Source organism: Zerene cesonia, chromosome 18, assembly GCF_012273895.1.
Source record: "Zerene cesonia ecotype Mississippi chromosome 18, Zerene_cesonia_1.1, whole genome shotgun sequence".
Classification (NCBI taxonomy): Eukaryota; Metazoa; Arthropoda; class Insecta; order Lepidoptera; family Pieridae; genus Zerene; species Zerene cesonia.
Window position 1 is genome coordinate 6815262 of NC_052119.1, and position 22513 is coordinate 6837774.

The following is a 22513-nucleotide window of genomic DNA, read 5'->3' on the forward strand; positions in this document are numbered from 1 at the left end:
GCCCCGCTGCAACATTTCCGGTTTCCAATCGCCGTTCTCCATCAGCCTGTACGCCATAATGCACCGGTTCTTCCCCGCTACTATCAGAATGTCAGCGTTCACAAAATTCAAATACTTCACGGGACTATACACGTCCATGATGTCGATGTTCTCTTTAGTGCGGAGGGAGAATTTGCGGACGATGCCGGATTGCAGGCCGTATATTACGTGCTGGTTGCAGGGGGATATTTTCAGTGTTGTTATGATTTCATCAGTGTCTGTTGATATTTCTGTTAATATTTTTCGACCGCGCATCACCTGTTATGAAAACATTGATTACATGCGAGTATAAAGACATATTCTATATCCACTAAATTGCAATTATCTAGTTAGTTTCAACGAAATTGGACAAAAAGTCATAGATAATTGAAAAAAAAAGGTTTTTTTTTTTATTAATTATAATGTAATTATTGAAGTGATAACTTATTTGTAAGGGTGACCCATTTCGTTATGCAACGCGTTACGCACGTCTGTCTGGCATCCCTTCCTTCACGCATACGGTTATTAAAAAAAATACTATGAATAATGTTTAATTTCAAATCACAGATAAAAGATAATTTATTTACTGCAAAATAAAACAACTAACAAACTATCTTATTCTTAATTAATACTGTCTGTCTAAATTACCTGTATGTTATTCTTATCATCGACCACAGCCAGCAGCGGCAGAGCCGTGCTCTCACTCCCATTACATATTCCTTTCAAGTTGAGCGGTTTCAGCATATGCCTGTCCAGACTCATAGTGCTTTTCAGTATTTTCTTAACCTCCTTAGCGCTGGCGAAGGATTGGTGCCGCTGCGGCGTAGTGTGCGTGCTGTGCGGCGAGCTGTTCGCCTGTGTGGGTGTGTGCGGCGAGAGTGTCGCTATGAAACTTGCGTCGAATTTCGTTGTTAGGCGGACCTTGCTGAAATTGTAGTAAAGTCATTGATGTGATTTTTTTTTCTATTTTAGTATAAATATCTTTTTGTTTAAATTGTTAATTAGTGGAACTTATTTCTTGTATGGAGGCGGGCGTTGGCACCTGTGCCACAGTCAAACAAGCTTTTATGGGTGTCATTGTTAATTTTAGTTTAAGTACACTATGACATTTCTTTCCAAATATACAATTTTGAATTTTGAATTTTTTGAACTGATATTTAAACCACACAAGATGTATGTATGAATAGTACATACATCTTGTGTAGTAGCATGGTACTATGTATATGATACATTCATACATAGATGAGTGCCTTAAAGCCTGACTATAAGTTCGTTGGTTATAAGTGGTTAGTGTTTACGGATTGGTTGAGCATTACTTTTGTATGAGACTGTGTAAATACCCATAACAAACAATATTAGAAACTAAACACGGCTCACTTCTCCTCAGCTATTAAATTGGATTTAGAATTTTGAAATCAACAGCGACCATTTGCATTGAGTTTGACCTGATTTAAAAAACGAAATAAATAATTGTTTAAACATTATTCACTAATAAATATTAATTCCATAATGAGTATAAAAACAAATAAATGTCATAAGTTTAGGGAGATATATGTGATCATTTTAATATTAGGTTTCACTTAAAAATGACATATACAAGTATGAATAAATAACAACTTACGCGTTCTTATGAGCATTCTGGGACACAAACGAGGGGTCTAAGAACCACACTTTCAGAGAGTTCTCAATAGTGCCGGTGCCTGTTAACAGCACATCGGAACCGGGCTCGAAGTCGTCCATTAGGAATTCGCTCATCGCCATTGTTACTACATTGCTGAAAATTTTTGTGTTATTAATTGGTATTTAATAAATAAATAACTGACAATCATCAGTTAATCATCTCATTAGAAGGCGTGGGGTGTCCCATAGGCACATAAAACCGAAAGAGTAGAATAAATTCGATTACTGAGGTCGGATTATGGATAGCTACGCGGGTTCGAATCGCGCCTGGTGATTAAATTTTTTCTACTCCTTAAAAATTTCTCATTTATAAAGCATTTCAATACAATAAAACTTAAATTTAGGCTCATAATTACAATAAAAAAGCAAAATTCTACCTTCAGGTTTAAGAGGTAGTTTTCTAAGCGATACAAAAGATTTTTAACATTACTGCCACGAAATAAGGTGTTAATTTCAATACATGTGTTTTAGCACGTAGTTTTCATTTTCGTTGGATTTCTCGGATAAAAACTATCCTATGTCCTTTCTTGGATCTCGATCTATATCTGTACCCAATTTAATTCACATTGGTTCAGTAGTTTAGGCGTGAATAAGAGAGAGACAGACAGATAGAGTTACATTTGCATTTATAATATTACGTAGGCGTACAAATAAATTATTAAAATTATAAATAATTTTAAATAATACATATGAATTATCCATATTAGTATGACCATACTCACCCTCTCCGATTTTCCAAATCAAATATATGAGTTGAAGTCTTAAGATCAATACACAGTACTCTGCTATCGTCCGTTGATACAAACATTAAAGTACCAGATTTGTTCACAGCCATTGATAAGAAGGACATGTTAGGTTTTATACTTTGAGCTGTTATTATAACCCTGCCATTGCATGTTGTGCACGTTTGCTTTATATAGGTACTCATTTTACAGTCGAATTCTGATATTTCTTTTTCTTTTAGTGTTATTATTTTGTTATCTGAAACAATTATTATAGAGGTGGTGGTTTTGATTGAATATTCATGTATTTGCATGCGTTATTATATTATTATTAGCATGTTTGCATTCGCTATTACTACTATAATGGTTATTTCTCTGATGTTATGAAACTTTTGATGTGTAAGATGAAACATTTATAAAGTAATAAAGAATTTGTGTATGTACTAAATAATGTGTGTAATATGTACACAATTTTTTATTAAATGTATGTATGTACTTTTATGTTTAACATTTTAGGAATATTAATTATTGTTTATGTTGCAACATTGAGGTTAAATTAATACTGTAGACATGAAATATTATGCAAGACGGTACATCTTCATAAACGTTCAGTGAAATTTCAGCCTTTTATAATTCACACAAAACATATCAAAATATTGTAAAATAAAAACAATACTAATATAACTAATGAATGAAACACTCACCAGAAACAACCAATATATCCAAGACCAAGCCGGTCTCCGCAAAACTGTGTCTCGTCTTCGTTTTCAAATCAATCACATCCAACGTGTACGTGCTCACGCCCGCACTAGCCACGATCGCGTGCTTGTCGAAGTTGCACAAAACACAACACAACATATCACTGTTTCTATACAAATTGTCTATGAAATAATGCACTTGTCCGTTCGTCTTGTATATGATGATCTCTTTGGCTGTGTGCGTGATGATCAGCTCGTCTGTGTTTGCCCAACGGCAGGATAGAAAGGGCCCCAGTTTCGGTTGTATCACTGTGTTTATTGCGTCGTTGTTGTTTAATGGTTCTTCGTTTTCTGTAACGTAATTTGATTAGCCATTACAGTTTTTCATTGAGTGATGAGTCTTTGATGTTCCTAATTATGTTTTTGAAGTGCAAGCATAGAGTTATTTTCATATAAAAATAATGAAATAAAGTCTAAAAGAGTCGATCAGATACAAACATACAGGTGACGAAATGTAATTTATTCAGAGATCCTACTAAAGCATTTATGAACATGAAAATCGGCGGAATGTTGTCGCATAAGAACCACGGGACGGCTTTTTGGCATCATTATTTTCAGTTCACCCAGCAAAAAGGTACGACGTAACAAACACAAAAAATATACCGTCCAATTAAAAACCTTCTCCTATCTCTGTAGGCGCTTAAATGAGTTAGAAATGGCGAAACAGAGTTTGAAAACTACTAAAACTGGTTCTTCCTGAACACAGTTACGAGGTAACAAATAAAAATAATTACAATCGATAACCTCCTTTTTTGAAGTCGGTTAAGAAGTGTGAAATGTTAAAACGGAATGTGGATTTTTATAAACGGTTCACCCACCAAACAGAAACGAGGTAAAAATCACACAAAAAAAAAATATACAATGGATAACCTCCTTTTTTCGAAGTCGGTTAACGGGTGCGCAACGGGCAAACAGCGCGAGACGTCAATAACGTACCCTCCTCTATAACGTCCGCGTCCGCGTCCGCGTCCCAGTCGAGCTCGTCCAGGTAGTAGAGCGCGAGCGCGCCGTCGGCCGCCAGCGCGGCGGCGCGCGCCGGGCTGGCGGGGCACACGCCCACCCAGCGCAGCGCGCCCGCGCCGCACTGCACCTCCTTCTTCAGCTTGTTCGTTGATATCTCGAAGAACTGACGGAACAAATTTGTGTTGAGTGTACGATATGATCCGATTGAGAAAAATTAAATACCACAGACAAATGTTTGCCTCGTTGCTGACAAAACATTATAAGGCACAATTAGAATTAAAAATTATAATTTAGAAATTTTGTCGAGAGAAGATCACGAGGCGGGATTCGAACCCCCGTTTTTTGCCAAACCGTAGCAAAATGAGTTAAAATTTCAAAAAAAAAAAATTACAATTTTTTAAATTAAAAAAAAAAAAACTTTTTTTCAATTAGCCCTTTGAAATCTTAGTACCTATTGTGTGATTATAAATAACACCAGTATGAACACAAATGAAAATAGAAAGTAGTAATGTATAATAAAAAACGCTGATTTCATCATCACACACCTTTATAGCACCAGTAACAGTACCCGCCATTACGTAATTCCTTAGAAAGCAGACTGTTGTAATTATCTCTTTGGCATCTATCGTTGTGTGTTTTATTTCTTCCACATTCTGCTCATGCCTGCCAAATATTTGTATATGTTATACAATTATAAAAAAAAAAACAATTCAATTTAAACAAAAATTCATACCAATTATTAACATAATTTGCAAGCATTAATTTGTCAATTAAGAGTGAATATATGTTGACTATATTCAACAATGTTAAAGTTTTCATTAGAAGTTTTCCAAATTATAACATGAAACATAGTTTGATGATGGTTGCATATTTAAACTATTATTTATGTCGCTATATAATTTACTTCTTAAGTAAAAAAAAAACTTACAGAAATTCGAAATAGACTTCGTTTTTGTCGCATCCCTGTTGCGCAATAGACGACGCTTTTGTATATAGGATGCCTTTACTCTCATGTTGCAAGATACTTTGCACTATATCCGTACTGGGGGAGCGGTATAAGTCCGTTCCGTGGGTGCTCAGATACAGTCTGATGCTGTATAGTAGTTCCTTGTCTAATTCCTGAGAGAGGTGTTTTTGACATATTATTGTTAGCCATTACAAATCAATTTTATTAGGTTAGTGTATTGTGTTAGTATCTACAAGACAGTTTTGAGTGGGGTACAGCCAAGGGTCTAGGAAACAATGTTTTTATTTGGAATCTTTGTTACTAGATCATAATCATTATCATCAGCCCATATATGTTCCCACTGCTGGGTCACAGGCCTCCTATGAGGGTTCAGGTCATACTCCACCATGCTGACAAAGTACGGGTTTGTAGATGTCAAATGTGGTGGAAGTTTAGCTACAGGATAAATAAATATTTTTTCCGAATACCGATACTCTATTACTAGAACATTAAGAGACAATAAGAAATAATATACTACTTGCCCCATCAACAATGTAATCTTCATATTTTCGCAAATCCAATATAACATCAGCCGGTCCGGTCAACCTGACTTTATTTCCCAAGAATTTGAGATCCAAAAACAGTTTACCGAACAAACTCCATAGTTTGTTCAAATTTTGCGTGTGAAACAAATGATAGCCGATATAGAACGCTATATATCCGTCATCTTCTATTTCTTCCGGCGCATTATCCGCATCATACTTGTAACTCTTTAGGAAATCTCTATGCAATTTTCTCACTTCATCCTCCGTGACTGTAGTTTTCAAGTAGTTCATGATTAAGTCATGTACTTCATATATATAATTCCTTTGTTCTTGATCGTAGAATTCGATTATGAGCGATTTGCTTCGTAACTGTTTCATAATACTTTCGACTTTGCTTATGTCTCTATTCCACAGTTTGCTGAGAACTTTGGCCGATACTTTAGCGTTGTCCGGTAAGATTGAGAGCATTTTAAATAGCGGTAAAATGTCTGGTTTCAGTGAGTTAATGCACATTTCTATCGGCTTCATTGGATTGCCGTTTTGTTTTGTTAAACTGAAAAATTGAGTAACAAAAACTATATGATATAAATATGAAGATTTAATAAGAAGACATTGTGATTTATTAATCCTAAATAAGTATTATATAATTAATATTATGAAGCTGAAGAGTTTGTTTGTTTGGTTGAACGCGCTAATCTCAGGAACTACTGGCCCAATTTGAAAGTCTTTCAGTGTTAGCCATAGACTATAGGCTATATATCATTACGCTAAGACCAATAAGAGCGGAGCAGCAACGAAGAATGTTTTAAAATCGGGGGATTTTTTTCTGAGCTTCCACTGCATGCGCTATGAGTTAGCGTCGACGCGGACGAAGTCGCTGGCGAAAACTTGCTTAAAAATAGAGATTTGCTTATCATCTCTTAGTTATTATAACACTTTAACACCATACCTCTTTTAAATAAAACAAATTTAGAACCAAAGGAAACAATAATTTTAACTACCAAAAGATAAAGAATCTTACAAGAAAAACTCCTTCTTCTCCAGCTTGTTTAAATAATAGTTCCAATGCCTCGTATCATGGACCAATCTCTCCTTATTCTCGGCCAACTCAGCGCCAATTAGCGCGATATGAAAGGGACTGCCCTTGCATATCTCGTGCAATCTCTTCGCTTGCCTAGGTAGCTTTGACTCTGGTACGTCTATGCATGATGAGAGCAGCGATAGAGACTCCTCTTCGGTGAAATGGTTTTCTATCTGCAATACAATATTGGTAGTATTTTTATATGGTTCAAATCATGCACGGTATGTAAGAAATAACAAATTTTCAATGGTCTATGTAAGAAATAACAAATTTTTAACCCAAAATAAGACGCAGTGATGAAGTTTGTCTGCAACTTCATTAATTAATTTACATATAATTAAATAAATAAATAAATATCATAAAATTAAATAAATAAATAAATAAAAAATTTATGCATGCAATACAGAACATAACACAAAAAGGTCTATAAATATGACGACATAATAGGGCGATAAACTGTCTAGCCTTAGCTCTTATTGAGTTTTACAGACAAAAGCGACCATAAATTATTATTTTTTTTTATCTAAATAAACATTGGATTAAAAAAGGTAAATTTAAAGCTAAAGATATGTCTTGTTAAAAATGTTTGCTATTTTACACAATTGAAGAGGTCAATTTTATGTCACATTATAAATCAAGTACTTTACTCACTTTAACAATCTGCGGATGAAAAGTACATATTACATCTGTATCCCTTGTGGTTACTAAAATCTTACAGCCAATATCAAACGCCTCCAAACATTTCTTTTCATTCACTTCATCTAAAACCAATAGGGCTTTCTTGAGAGCTGGATCTGAGAACATAGCTCGCAATCTATCTTTCAGCTCTTGGCAAGTCCAGTCGGAGCTAGATACGGAGTCTGCGTTGGAGCCGATACTGGACATCGATATAGATGAATTCATGAATGAATTGTTTGATTGATTACATAATATTGATGCCTTACGGTATAACCTGGAAGCGAGAAATAATTTGATTAATTTCTTCAAACTCGAGAGCAGGTACAATTCCTTTTTTAAGTGTAATGAGGGTTTAGCATTTCAAATTACTTATTATTTAATCACGAGTATAGGTAAATAAATATTCTTTATAATATCTCTATCTGTATATATAATTCTCGTGTCACAATGTTAGTTAACATACTCCTCCGAAACGGATGAAAATCGATCACAAATAATAATAAATTTTGTGTGCATATCGGGTAGGTCTGACAATCGGCCAACATGAATTTTTTGATAAGAGTAAGGCAAAACAGCGTTTGTCCAGTCAGCTAGTAAATAAATAAAATTAACTACAAAAATTTTATTAAAAGAAAAAAATTATGTTTAAGATCAATACAAACTATTTTTAATTGACTAGTGCGTCGTTAAATATGTTTATGTAAATAAGTAAAACCTAATATGAATTGACAAATAGGCAGCCTGTATAATAAATTCAACGCATTTGGTCTTTAGTATGGTTATTCACTATAAAACTGTATGGTAAGGTACTAGTAACCTTATAGGGCGTAAAAGCTGTCATTTAACTTTGTATATAATTTCAGATCTAGACCATAACTGTTATCTATTTCCGCGTTCGAGTGAACACAATTTAATGTTATATATGTAAAAGAAAGGTTTTTAAGTTGAAAATATTTATGAGTTATTAAATTATTTCACACAAATCAAATATTTTACATACAGCTAGCTGTCGAATGAAACAATTTTTTTTCACAATAATGTAATACTAACTTATTCTGTTGAGCGATGATATCATCTTCAGTCTTACAATTGCCCAGATTGCGCCAAAACACGACGCCATTGAAGTCATCGGTGACGAGTTCTGGATTGTTCCGGAGCACACTGATGGCCACACAGGTCTTGCCTGAGCCGGACATACCATGGAGGGCCAGGATTTTGTGACGAGTTAATGTTTTTAATTTATTTGCTACATCTTCCTCCTGAGAAAAAAAAAAGAAAAAATATATAAAGTTCCCAGGCAATAGGTAAAGGTTTTACTGCTAAAAAAAATAATAATTGTAAACAATATTTTTTGTTGGTTGTGCAGTAGAAAATTATTATTTTTTAACCTAAAATAGTGTGTGAATTGTATTGGGTACGTTACTATTTGTATTTAAATGATTTAACATTCACAACATCAAATAGAAGATAGAAGAAAAAAACGTTGTTAATTTATAGTACTTGCAGTTTTATTTTTCTATTGTAGTGTTAGTAAGTTTAAATACTACATACCACAGCAATCCTTCTAACGAAATGATCAGGCAGCCGAGGCACATCCCCCCTACTGATGCTATCCTCAAAGCTATCTTCAATCATCGCTTTGCTGTCAGCTAGAGCGAACTTCTTCCATATCCAATTGTAGTCTTTCGCCAAGCTGTCTACGAAGGCGTCGTACGCACTGTTGTTGCCATTTTGAAGGATTGACTTTATCAAAAAACGGACCCTGTCGGCTCTATCATTCTGGCAAGAGATTATAAATATAATTAGCGAAATCGGGGCAATTGCCAATACGAATATGAAACGAAATAAAAATAATGATTATAAAGTGACGCACGTCTATGAACGTTGTTGTACAAATTTATTTTTATAAACAAAGCGATAAAACTTCCTTTAAATCGATAATGTTTTATCTATACACATTCAATTAAATAATGTTAGTGACCAAGAAAAGACACTCCTCCTGAGTCCTGACCTCTAAACATCGCTAGGGGAGAATATTAAAACATTAGACTGAAAATCCTCAGCTATTATCATTCAGGAATTGGGAATTGCCGAATACCGGTTCAAATCCCCTTTACATCCTTCCACGATTGCAAGTTCAATAAGTTTTATTGGCGAATCATCCGAAAACGCATATGATACTAACCTGCGCGCATTCGTCCATCTGGACAGACCTGTTTATTTTTATGTAATCTTTGAAATGTAATGAACGTTACGTTTATATAACTGCAATTATCAAATACATCTGTAGTCTAGATGTACATCGGTACTCAAGACATATAACAATATAAGAGAAAAGAACTCACCAGTTGGTAAATATGATCGAAATCCTTATGTGAGATAGCTTGTTTACTAAACAATTCGTCTAGTATGTATCTGACGTCCAGATCATTCACAATTAACTGCTGATGTTGTTGCAATAACATCCGATTTCTAATATCCATTTTGACTGATTCTCAATCATCTGTGAAATAATTATTGTTTATGTAACAGGATTATGACTTGACGATGTACTAAATATTATAAATTGATATATCTGATATAACGGATATGGTCAATGGTTTCATCATTGATTCAATACAAACCCTCTCATTGTTATGAGATTTTCAGGTGACCGACCATTAACTCGACATTTTATGCAAGTTTTATTCGATTAAATGTTACTTTTATGGGGGAATACAATCTTCTCTATCGTGAAGAAGCCAGAGAATTTCATATTTTTGTTCAATCTACGACTTACAAAGAATACAATCGATTGATATTAAGTAAAGAAGAGTTTCCATTCCGGAAAATATATTTCAGTCTAACATATCTGATGGTAATATGGGTACCCTATAAATGCTTTTACAAAATCTTTCCTGATTCCGTCGATGTCGAGGACATCATTACATCCTTGAATTAACAAGGTTTTAATCAGTGTGTGATACGTACGTGAAGATATTTAGTTTAATAGGTTCGTCAATTTTTTCCGCCAGTTTTAGTAACAAGTACGTCCATTAATTGCGTTAATTACATGCATATCCACTCCTGCCGAGGGCACCTTCGAAACGGCTAATAGCCTTTGATAGTAGCCGCGTGATCACACTGATTCATTCAAACACTTAATGTTTATGAAAGAATCCATTGTTTAGGTGAATGTTAAGAGATAAAGGAGCGATAACAGTAACAGGATACGTAAAATATGGACATTATACATGATAAGGTATTGCAATAGAAAAACACAATCAAAATAATGTAACGTGCCTAACACAATATAATAGTTTTCATCTATCATCAATCCATTTTGAATCTCATCCGCCCACGACTCTTTGGCGTTTCCCATTGGATGGAATCTCACCGCTATCCATATGCTAAATGCAAAGGTAAATTATGTATTATAACATTTCTAATACGTTTTTCTGAAACTTTGGACATTTAATTCAAATATGAAATTATGAATTTTAAGGAACGATCAAATTCGGAGAAAATTTCGATAGTGAAGAAGAAAAGAAAGCTGTCGCGAGATAATGTTTATGAATTAAAATGTGAACGGAAAATTTTGAGTGTGGGAGTTTGTGAGAGTGAGTGAGTGTGGGAGAAAAATTTAAAGTTGGCAATCCGACGTAAGGTCTCTGCAAATGTATATGGGTGGTGGTGAGACATACCATCAGGCGACTCACCAGCTCCTTTGCCGACTGTGACATAAAAAAATAACAATCTTCAATCAGTTGCTTTGAAATGTTACTTTAAATAATTATTAGGGCTTACTAATATCTTATACATTGACGTTTTAATATATCATGAAGAATCCATTCTATCTGCCTGATGCATCTTGTCTGAACCAAAGACGATAATGTCAAGTGCACGTGAGAAGCACCCCAGGCGGAAACTGCTTATATTAAATAATACCTACTTTATGCAACGATCGTGTCAGTTATAACGAATCTCCTAAATATTTATTTAGTTGCATAATAAAAATGAATAAAGTAGGATAGCAATTATAGTAGTTTATGAATGTAATGCATTTACAATTATTAATATGTGAATCAGAATTATCCCTGATTTTTAATCGAATAAGCTGTAACTGGTACTAAGAGTTTTAGAAAAGTGGAGCATTAAATAAATGGATTCGAAACTGAACACAATTTATTTCTGCGTAGCTCGTAACAGAACTTGGGACATTGATAGTTTATGATACTGAAAAGTGTATTAAATACCCAATCCTTTTCTTCGAGTAACACTAAAACTACGATTAAGAAGGAAATTGAAATCTTGTCTTCACGTCTCGCATAATAGAAAAAAAGCGAATTTACTAAATCAAAGATAATTATACACTTAACTTACTTTTACAGATGATAAATGAACAATAGTAGTAACGAAGAAACAATTACAAACAAATATTACAACCGCTTAAAGGAAACACTCAAATATAAAATTCGACAAAAATTTCGACGAGCGTCTGGTAGCAACAAATCGCGGCAGATTAATGAGTATTGTTAAGTTATTAGCATTCGGACCGAGTTTACGCTAAAATATTGAATAACCTTCATGACGAGTGCCACCTACACGACGAATCTTTAGTAGGTATATACCATGTAATGAACCACGAATTAGGTTTTTGACCGCACCACCAACTATCACGATTGTCAAGGTTGTTTACAAACTATTGAGATGATAATTTTACTACAAGCAGTTTCATATTTGTGTGACAAATACAAAATCTGACGTCAGTACGCACACAGATCAATGTAATAATATGTTGTATTTGAGAAATGTCAAACATTCAAATTACATGATGCTTGATTTCTAAGATTAAAATAAAAATCCTCATAAATAATTCGATCTGATAACTGAAGGGTGTGTGTTTATTGGAAAATTATAGGGAAACAATGTTTGGAAGTGCTGAGGTTAAAAAAATTTTTGATCTATTTCCGTCTTCTACCATCAACTTAATTGTATATTTTTCTGCATAAATGTCTACACTTAAAATCTCGCTATTACCCTATGTTTAGCAGCTTATGAATACTAAGACAAGATATTTGATATGTTACTTCATAAAAGTGAGCGATCAAATTTCATAGCATCAACAATTTTAAAAATAATTCATTTTTATTTATTATTGTAGTATCATTACCATCCATAAGTTCAAGATAAAAAGTTGTAACTTTAGTAATTATACTTTTTCATACATCAAAATTCATTACATTATTACATTACAGGTCCGTTTGATTGTTTATGTGTCTTAATTTTAACACACTTTTTTTGCTTAGTATATGGCTAGTCAGGTCTAGTCTAGTATGTATGTGACTCCTTTAAACTAAATTTTGACCCACTTTAACTTTTTTTCCTATATTTAATATTTGCTAGTATTTTTGTATATTTAAATAAATTTACACTATGAAGTTTAAATTAATTTATACTAATTGCATCTAAAGTAACTATAAATATTTAAGGAAAAGTTGCATTTGTTCCAAAAGATTCTTAAAATAGAATAATCTCCATACAATATAATACATTGAAAAATGGCATACAATCTATTATATCACAGTAATTTACTTTTTGATACCTTAATGCATTTTCTAGGTTAAGGTCAGTGTATCGGAGTCATTTGTCACCGCTAGTAACATTGGTATTATTGGTGTCACTTACAAATACAAGTAATTGATAATAGAGTGATAAGACCTGGAATTCCCACATTATTTAAAAATAGGTTTACACAATTATTAAAATGGTGTTACTTAAATAGATTCAACATTGAATGTTGATCAAAAGCATGCCAAGATACAGTTATTGTTTGAAAAACCATGATTTATTTGACAATGATTTTTCACAAAATATTAGCATGAACTTAGTGTAATTTCCTGTATGACATATTTTTTTTATTTTGTCAATTGGAACTTTAAATTTATAAGTTGCATCATGCAATAATGTATAACAATTATTACGGATATATTTTTTTTTCACAACTGTTATATACTTGTATTTGAAAAGCTCCGCAAAACAGTTTCTTAAGTTGATGTAGTTTAGATAATCTGTATAAAAGTTTACCTTCATGATACTTAGCAATAAAAATGAAGTTTTGAGATAAATAAATTATGTTACATGGAAAATATAACACTCAGGCAGATGAGATCACTCTTGTTCAATTGATATTGATGGCAGAGTAGAATGCATATAAAAATTTACAAAATGGGGCATGAAATGTTTTATAATTTACAAATCGTTATGATTGTATTTATACCATTTCTATCAGTTTCTGTGATTTGTGAAACATTTTTACACATAAACATGATAAACTTCAACTTACACCACAATGTTATTCTAAACATTTCTGTTAGGAATTTAGAATCATCATGGTTTATTTCACAAAACGTAAATCATAATCAGTTTCAGTGACTCTGTAAAGATCCTTGTGACTGATTTATGTTAGGATACATTTTAAATTATGTTGTGCGTAATTTTAGATCAATATTGTATAGCTTTAAAATTAAAATCTTTATATCTGAAATTAACTGAACACTTTTCAATGACTAAACTTCTCACAAAAACTAATTTCATAGATTTTCTGTGTCAGGTATAATGAAGTTGAAAATATATAAATCTATTCGCTCTTTTTGTTTAACTGTAATAAAGCAGATAATTCAATATCTATGATTTTTCGTTATTTAAACATATTGAGGTTAAAACTCATGATTACAAAATTAAATAATCTTGTACATGGTGCGGTGATTAATATTAACAATGAAAGTTTCGTACTTACCCCTGTAAATGTTCATATAATTCGATCGTCTTTAGTAGGGTTGGAAATTATTTCTCGATTTCGTCAACTAATACAATAATTTAAAAGAACACTATTTCCATTTATCATAACGTTAAAATTACACCACAACAACAAAGCAAACAAACACTACATAGTTGTGTTTCAGATTAAAAAACTGTTTTAATTTGATGGTTGATAGTTGATGCATTTAGATGCATTATGCAGTTTCTTGTCAAACTATTCATTGGTTGGATAGAAAGGTTCATAATAATAAATTGGTTTTCTATTGGTTGAAATGCATCTCAAGAGGCTGGTCACGTTCGTAAATGGTCAAATGTCAATTACGAATAAGAATTAACACAACAACAGATTAAAAATATTACTGTCTATGAAAATTTATGCATTATTTAAATTAATTAATGTTAAATTTATATTCGGTGTATTTTACTAGCAACTCGTTTTTATTTTTATGAAATAAATCATTACCAGTATATAATTAAAAGACCTTTTCAATTTTACATTGAATAGAAAAAAAAACGTGATGAGATAATAGATGGCGCTGTTTTAAATAATAAAAATTTATTCTAAGTACGTAAAAAACTCATAGATGGCACTGCAAAAATATAGAAAATATGACTAATCTTATTTGCTGGAGCAAATACACAGGACTCCTGTGAGGGTTCAGGTCAAGTTCAGATTCTCTGACTAGTATACAATATCTGTAGCTGTGGTACAGATAGTGTATACTAGTCTACCACGCTGGACAAGTGCATGTTGGCAGATGTCACATGTCGGCGAACTTTTTTCTTCTTCCACATGCCGGTTTCGATAAATTGTGATGTTATGTATCCACATGCGCTATAAATTGAAAAATTAAATTATTTCCGTCCCACTCGCCTGATTTCGAACTTCTGACCGATCAATTTGAAGAGGTCCGAGATCCTCACAGCTGACTCCTTTGAACTAGCAAGACAAGCCCAAAAAAGCAAGCAAGAAAAGAAGTTATAAATATATAGCATTAGTTTATTTTGAAATTGCGAGCCGTGAGCACCCATACATTAGGCATAAACTTTAATATTAATTATTCTCATGATCCGTGTAAGTTGAATAAATAGGCATTGAAGTTTTCATTAAAAAAAAAATCATTAATGATAGACACCGTTGTGAATGAAGACGAAAAAAAACTACGTAGCCTAATAATTTCACCCAGGTATAGCAGATGCATAAGCTACAAAAGCTTTAGCAATATCCGCGGTTTACTGTAAACAACTATTCTTTAGAATGTATCAAAGACACCTTTGAATGGCTGCGTGAGGCTTAACTTTTAATAAGATTTATTGTAACCGATCTTGTTTTGACATTGACAATAGAGGGAAATCTTGGCGGCATACGATGTCTTTTGTCATATAATGCTGTGTGGTCTTGGTCCATGTTGGCTAATATTGTAATTTTGTTTGCGATAACGCACCTGGGATTGGTATGGAACAAGGTGATGTTGACTTTAAATTTTACAATATATTGTGCTCGAATTATAAATTTCCTTTTATATTCAGTCGAAATTGAAATTAGAAGAAGCGTTCAAAAGGCTTATTTAATATTGTATTGTGATGTATCACACATGAAACAACGATTAATTTATTAGAGTTTTAATAATTATAATAGCTAGCTTAAGTATTACTCACTTAACTACAACTAACTAGTAATAACTCAATATGTATTTAAAAAAGCAACCCTTGAATAAACTTATTTATTATATTGCCCAGATACTTTTCTTTCATATCATATATATACATTAATGAGCTTAGACATATGTTGTGTGAAAGGTATATATGCAGATTTATGAGAACGAATGTTGTAAGCACTACATTTTCTTCATTTCAAAGATACGATGTAGTTGAAACATCCTTAAACAATTTTATCTCAAAGCTTTTTGTGCTTTCCTAAAACCTATGATTTGTGAACTATCCCTTTTAGCTAACACTCTGACATACTCGTACCTAATTCCATATAAATACGGGTTAATGTTTCTTGGACAATAATGTACAAGTGTTTGTTTATGGAACTTCGTACCTGTAAGTTACAAATGCATGAGAATGATAGCAGAGAAAACGTTTGAGTTATGCTAATGCACCCTACGATACTTTGGAGCCATTCACGGCACTAGTTTGAAACGTAGAAACACTTATCTTAACGACATATAAACATAAAGTTGTCCAGTATGGAGTCACTAAAAAGCAATTGTTGTTAAATTTAACGGCACATTAAATAAAACGAATCCATCGTGATTCATGATAATTAAAGTTTTTCTAAATTGTAATTGTAAATTGCCCTTATTTTTAATTGTTATTGTCACTAAGCAGACATTTTATACATTTTATAACAAGTAAAACTTACGTAAGAATCAAACAATTCAAAAATAGAATGAATTAACAGTTCAGTATTAAGAAATGTGATATACCTAAAATATACATGTAAATCTATCAAAGTCCTATGAAACAAAAATTTAGTTTCTTTCTAATATTACAAATGTAACTAATGTACTAAATACTAATATTATTTTAATTAATAGTGTTAAGGAAATAGGCACAGATCAAATCAATGACATTTTTTTCTGTAATAATAATGTGGTCGGCATGTAAATAAATCTTCTTACATGTATATATTCCACCGTTTTGGCAAATCACATCGTAGGTAAATTATTGAAAAGACTAATTTTTGGCGTAAGTAAAATTTAAATCAAAAACTTTGTTGTTGTTTTGTTTATTTTGTTCATGACATATACCACTATACTATAACTAACTGTAAGCAATATAAATTTTACCAATATCATAATATCGTAATTACGTAAGTCTATATGTATATATAATAAGGGATAAATTGAAATTTTTTATTATCTTTCACAGTGGTTATTCAAAATTTAATATCGGTTGCCATTCCATAGGATGTATGTGATCACTTTCGTGCTTTTTTGTTCCCATAAACTTGGATAAATATGAATGTATACATATTTAAAAATTCCTTTTGGCTGAACCTGCAATACTGCTATACGAAAACAATTAATGTGCTGTTGAACAAATAAGATATTATAAGAAATGATACACTAAAGAGAAGCTTTATGTTAAACAGCGCAAAAGCTGATATATAAAGATATAGATAAGATATATATAAAGATGAGCTATAAAGATTTATTATGATTACAAAAGATTTCAATGAAAATAGTAATTTATATGACGAATAAATACCAAAGAGTAAAAATAAGGCATATAATATTAATTCCATGTGATCAATAACTGGGATGACCGATAACATCATCGGCATAATATAATGAATGGACCCAAGTAATTACGATGAATGTAAAAGAGAACTAAATCTTGTCCCCTGTACACGACATCATGACAACGCTTTACAACACTGTACGCATTAAATCATTAGCCATAGCCACAGATTGTACTTCCACCATTAACTGGGCTTTAGCGATTTAATTTTCAACGTCCCCCGGATATATTGCCGAACGTCGATGGCTCCTAATCACGGCCCACGGACAAGATAATCCCTTCGATTTATTGCCCATAACAACGGTAAATGTCGTCAATCGAATTGATATTGAGCCCATACAGATTTATAAACAGTTCGTTGGTATTGGTGCTAATGAAATGATATTGGCCTGCCATAAATCTAGTGGTAAATGACAATGCTGCAAGGTTGGACACAATGATGGCTGTTTACAAAGAACCACTGGTTTAAATTGTAATGCGGTCATAACAATCCCGACCACCCTAACTTGTGGTGCCCGGCGGTCTAAAGATTGCTATAGAAAGCGCCTAGTAATTTATGGGATGTGTATTGGCACGTCATTTTATTGGCCATTTATGTGAGCTGTTAGCAAAAGATAATTGTTAATGAGTAATTTGATTTAAATGGAGATTGAAAATGAGATCACATAACGAAGTGTCGTAAATCGCATTTTATATTCTTATATAAATTGAAACACAGAGAAAAATTATTCTGTATATAAAAAAATTCGAAGTATCATGATTTGAATATACCTACAAGAGAAAGAAGCTTCGAGAACGTTTGATTTCTTTAATGATTTGTAATCTTCTCTCAGGACCAAAATTTCAAAAGTTCCTTTCTATGGAAATGCGTTTTATCATCATAGTATAATTTGATGAAATATTAGGATTCATTCTCACGAGCTTCCTTTGGTCCATGACGTGACCAAAATTCTTGTGGACAAAGGTACGGTAGGGAGCGTAGGTAGCTCGCCCTACCGTCAATATCTTCGACAGCGGGACACCATTGTCACTGTGTCTATTGTACCCTGACGCAGCACTGCACTGACCAAAAAATCATTAATTTTATATCACAAAGCAAGAACCCACAAATCGAGGTACTGAAAAAAATTAAGAGCATTCAAAACCGGTCACTGACATAGGTCGGACGTACGGTCTGTGCTTATTTTGATTTGAGTTTTAATTACACGATTTGATATGAAGTTCGCCGACAAAGGCTGATTACGAATATGCATGATAACGAGTAATATTTTATAGTGAAATTACTTATTTCCGTTTCATTGAAGCGGTGTGATGTTAAACAATCAAATATTATGACATGGAATATAAAAGTATGAATGCGGATATAGCGTGTGCATGTTTGATTTGCAATGTAGCCTAGTATCTTATCTGATAATTTAAACAATCAAATTTTTGACTACGTTATGGCATATCACACAAGCAGCTTTAAACAGCTATGTATGTTCTATTTTTCAGAATATAATATCATAAATAACTAAAATTTTTATGGTTTGGCTTTTTTATACTTAAATAAATCTTCCTAAGAATAAATCCTTAAATCAAGAACATTGAATGAAAAAAATATTGAATAACATAATCTAGAGCATTTTTCCGCATTATTTTAACCTTTTTACACTCCATTAGACCTTTTTGACTACTTCCTTAGGAGAGCTTTATTTTCTTTTTCATCTTTTATAAAGGATTATAAGGAAAATTTTATCGGTTGCGGGTTAGGTCCAGCGTTCCAACGTTGTCAACGCATCAACAACGTTAAGAATTACCGTGGCTGATGCTATGGCTAGTGATGCAACTGCGAATGTAGGTTCTATAAGCTCTTCCATCAGTTGTCTAGTTTCTAAAGCACAAGTTTTATGTAATGCGCATTGTTCGAGATGTCCATCAGTCTTGTGAAGAACGTTTATAGCTTTATAAGTATATATTTCGCAATTATTCGTGTAGTCTTAACTTAGAAAGGTTATCATTCGAATTGCAAGCGGTCTGTAACGAACATTGGGCACAACCTCTGTACAAATATATCTAGCCTGTCAATCTTTCATCACTCATTTGTTCTACGCGTCCGAATCAATGTGCCATGTTATTTTTTATTCAAGCAAGCTATTATGCTTATCACTTATCTTAAACTTGTTATTGCTTAAGGCGTACCTGTTCCTATGTTTGATACAGTACTATACTGATTGTAAGATAACCGCGCATCGTGTGAGTCCGGCTCTTTGTGGTTTTAAATAATGCGTTGACGACTGAATTTTTCTAGTAAGTATTTAGGTTTTAGAGATTAGTTATTAGACGAGCTGACTAGCATATTAACGTTTATCAATAAAGGGTGCAAAAATAACTTGTTACTTAATTTTCTAATCTTCATTGTAGATATTAAATGGTTTAATATAATAGTTATACGATATTGCACTGCACTTTGGAAATATGATATTTAAGCCCGTTGCATAGCATAAAAATGTAAATTAATGTATATTATAATTAGACTTTTGTAAATTGCAACAAACAAATATGAAAATGTGTTACTGTTTGGTGATTTCGTAAGTGTGAAGTCGCTAGTGTGTTAGGTATTGTGGTAAACAATGGTGCCTTCTTCTTAAAATGTTCTCGTTATATTGTATTTACATTGCCAGCCACGAACCTGAAATTATGAGCTGTTACACCACACCACGTTCTATAAAGGCTTCTTTGTTAAAAATAATTTCCGAACGCCGACACGTGTCTAGCGGTCACTCGAAAAGTTATAAAAATAGCACTTTTATTCTCTCTGGTTATAAAATGTATAATGCCGCTTTGTTGACGTCTTGGCTTAAAACCGAGCATAGACTAAACTCAACATCGATCCGGATTGTTGTTAAATAAATCACGTGGGGTTTTGTGATTAATGTCAACGAAAAAGCGTAAAGATTCATATGCAGTGCATCTAAGCGTGCGTGACAAAACCGACCGGATTAACCAGATCTATAAAATGTGGGAGAAAATAAAAACTTTCTGCTCACTGTTTATACATCTTGTGTACCTAATTATTTATTAAAATCCCCACATAAATTTAAATTTATCCGACTGAATGGAAAAACGGTTTAGGGTTCTTTCGATTTAAGAGATACTTATGATTTTGTATTCGGGATATTAAATGGAATTATTTCTTAATGGATAAATGCCCGTTTGTGACTTTTATAAATAGTTTATGTACAACATTCGTCTAGAAAAACGTACGTAACGGAACGTACGTCTGGAAGAACTCAATTTGTATCACAACTTTTAGGATGACTTAAGATTTTCTATGTGTAGTTTTGAAAACAGAAATTAAATAGCTAAATTGAAAATTGTATTTGGTAATTGATCTTAATTTATCACTTATTATTATAGTAACCCAAACGGTACTTTTATATTATAAAGCTGAAAAGTAAGAAGAGAAATAGGAGCGGAGCAAGAATGAAGTTACCTTATATTTTTTTTTTTTATATTACATTCGGCAATGGAGCTGGTGGGACGCCTGATGGTAAGCGCTACCACCGCCCATGAACATTTGGAGAGGCATAAGGTCCATTGCAGACCTTACGCCTCTACAAATGGTAATGGTAAATATATTCTTAATAAATGTTTTAGGATTTCCTATACATAACATATTATTACGTGTATAACGTGATGCCACATACGGAACCAGTATTTTATGGCATTGTCCCATAAATACCAAAACAAACCATTGAGCCTTTCAAAACACGAAGCGTAACAAACGCGATTATGTCGCGTATTCGAGATCGCACACATGTTAGAAATTTGAAAAAAACGTTGAAAAAATCGTTTTTGAATTGGGCAAATTCGCTTTATCCGTAAACCGGAATCTACGGCCCCTTCGAACCGAACTGAATAATGCTAATCATAATGGCATTACATTCATTCGAATTTCGTCAAGTATCTCGATGGCTCTCGGATTCTCATCTATTTTTTGTGATTCGGCTCAAAATGAATTTCTTGTAATAAGCTAATCTAAGTCGCGATTGTGTTAGGTAATGAGATTTGTAATTGATTCAGGGCTTTGGTGCGAAGTCATTGGAGTCAGAATTAGTATAACTTTTTATTAATATTGCATAAAATGTGGGAAATGAGAAAAATAATTACGATATTAAAAGTTGTACTTTATAGCTGTTGTTAAATAGGATTAACACGATAATAAATGATATATTTCTTTATTTTATTTTTTACCTCTGAACTAGGTTAAACAATTCGGAACTTATTCAATTAAGAAGTCAGAATTATTCATAATATTTATAAATAACTCGAATTATTTGTGTTAACGAAAAATATTTCGTGTAACTAACGATGTGCACATTTGGCATCAATATTCCCGGATCACACAACAATGCAATCTTAATGCTAACTTCACAAACCGCAACCATTAGCACAACTGATAGAAAATATTTTGACATTTACTGTGGCCAAATACGTATGGGTCCTGCGGGATTTCGTGCATTATACTCAGACAGAAAGATCGATTCGATTTATGCGTTTTTTGCGGTAAAACAATAGACTATATTTATCGATAGATAATAAACGTTCGGGAACAGTTGGCGGGAATCGATTTGAGTTGTAACGTGGTTAGTTATGGTGATCAAAATCACATGTTGTTTCATTTCAACGCGAAGATCCGCTGTGACAAAGAGCCCTCATAATGAGACATCCGTTAGATTAATATTTATGACTTAGTCAGTGTGGAATTGAAAACAAAAGTGGTGGGTAGCGGGATTTCGGCATTCATTATGCGCTTACGCTAAACATATTTGTTTTTATTGTGAGAGGATTATTTTTTTTTGTATTTGTTGATATTTTACTTAATTTATGATTCAAAGTCCCGCTTGCACATTGTGGCGAAAATTACTCTAAATAAAAGAGTTAAGTTACAATTTGAAACAAGCACATGTAATGTATAACGTAAAATAGTAATTAATTACTACATAATACTGTAAAATTGTAGATGACTTTGATGCTTTGAATAATAGAGTTTGTCAGTTCTCAGATTTTCTTACATAAAATATCTA

The 22513-nt window shown here is 32.8% G+C and overlaps 1 protein-coding gene across 2 annotated transcripts in view; it reads right to left on the reverse strand.

The window, feature by feature from the left end:
* The window catches only part of LOC119833785, a 20820-nt gene extending 6477 nt beyond the window's left edge, over positions 1 to 14343 (reverse strand). Inside the window, exons 1-15 of one of the 2 annotated variants that reach the window (XM_038357963.1) lie at positions 14170 to 14343; positions 9737 to 9894; positions 8943 to 9170; positions 8442 to 8650; positions 7365 to 7665; positions 6654 to 6886; positions 5630 to 6185; positions 5070 to 5260; positions 4687 to 4804; positions 4115 to 4304; positions 3125 to 3469; positions 2421 to 2679; positions 1640 to 1792; positions 667 to 943; positions 47 to 297 (exon numbers count right to left, since the gene is read on the reverse strand). In XM_038357963.1, the coding sequence (XP_038213891.1) occupies positions 47 to 297; positions 667 to 943; positions 1640 to 1792; positions 2421 to 2679; positions 3125 to 3469; positions 4115 to 4304; positions 4687 to 4804; positions 5070 to 5260; positions 5630 to 6185; positions 6654 to 6886; positions 7365 to 7665; positions 8442 to 8650; positions 8943 to 9170; positions 9737 to 9874 (3449 nt within the window). In that variant the 5' untranslated portion in view covers positions 9875 to 9894; positions 14170 to 14343. Of the gene's footprint in view, positions 1 to 46; positions 298 to 666; positions 944 to 1639; positions 1793 to 2420; positions 2680 to 3124; positions 3470 to 4114; positions 4305 to 4686; positions 4805 to 5069; positions 5261 to 5629; positions 6186 to 6653; positions 6887 to 7364; positions 7666 to 8441; positions 8651 to 8942; positions 9171 to 9736; positions 9895 to 11753; positions 11880 to 14169 lie in introns of those variants that run through there. The other variant, XM_038357964.1, reaches the window with a different exon arrangement.
* Between the last annotated feature and the right edge of the window lie 8170 nt (positions 14344 to 22513).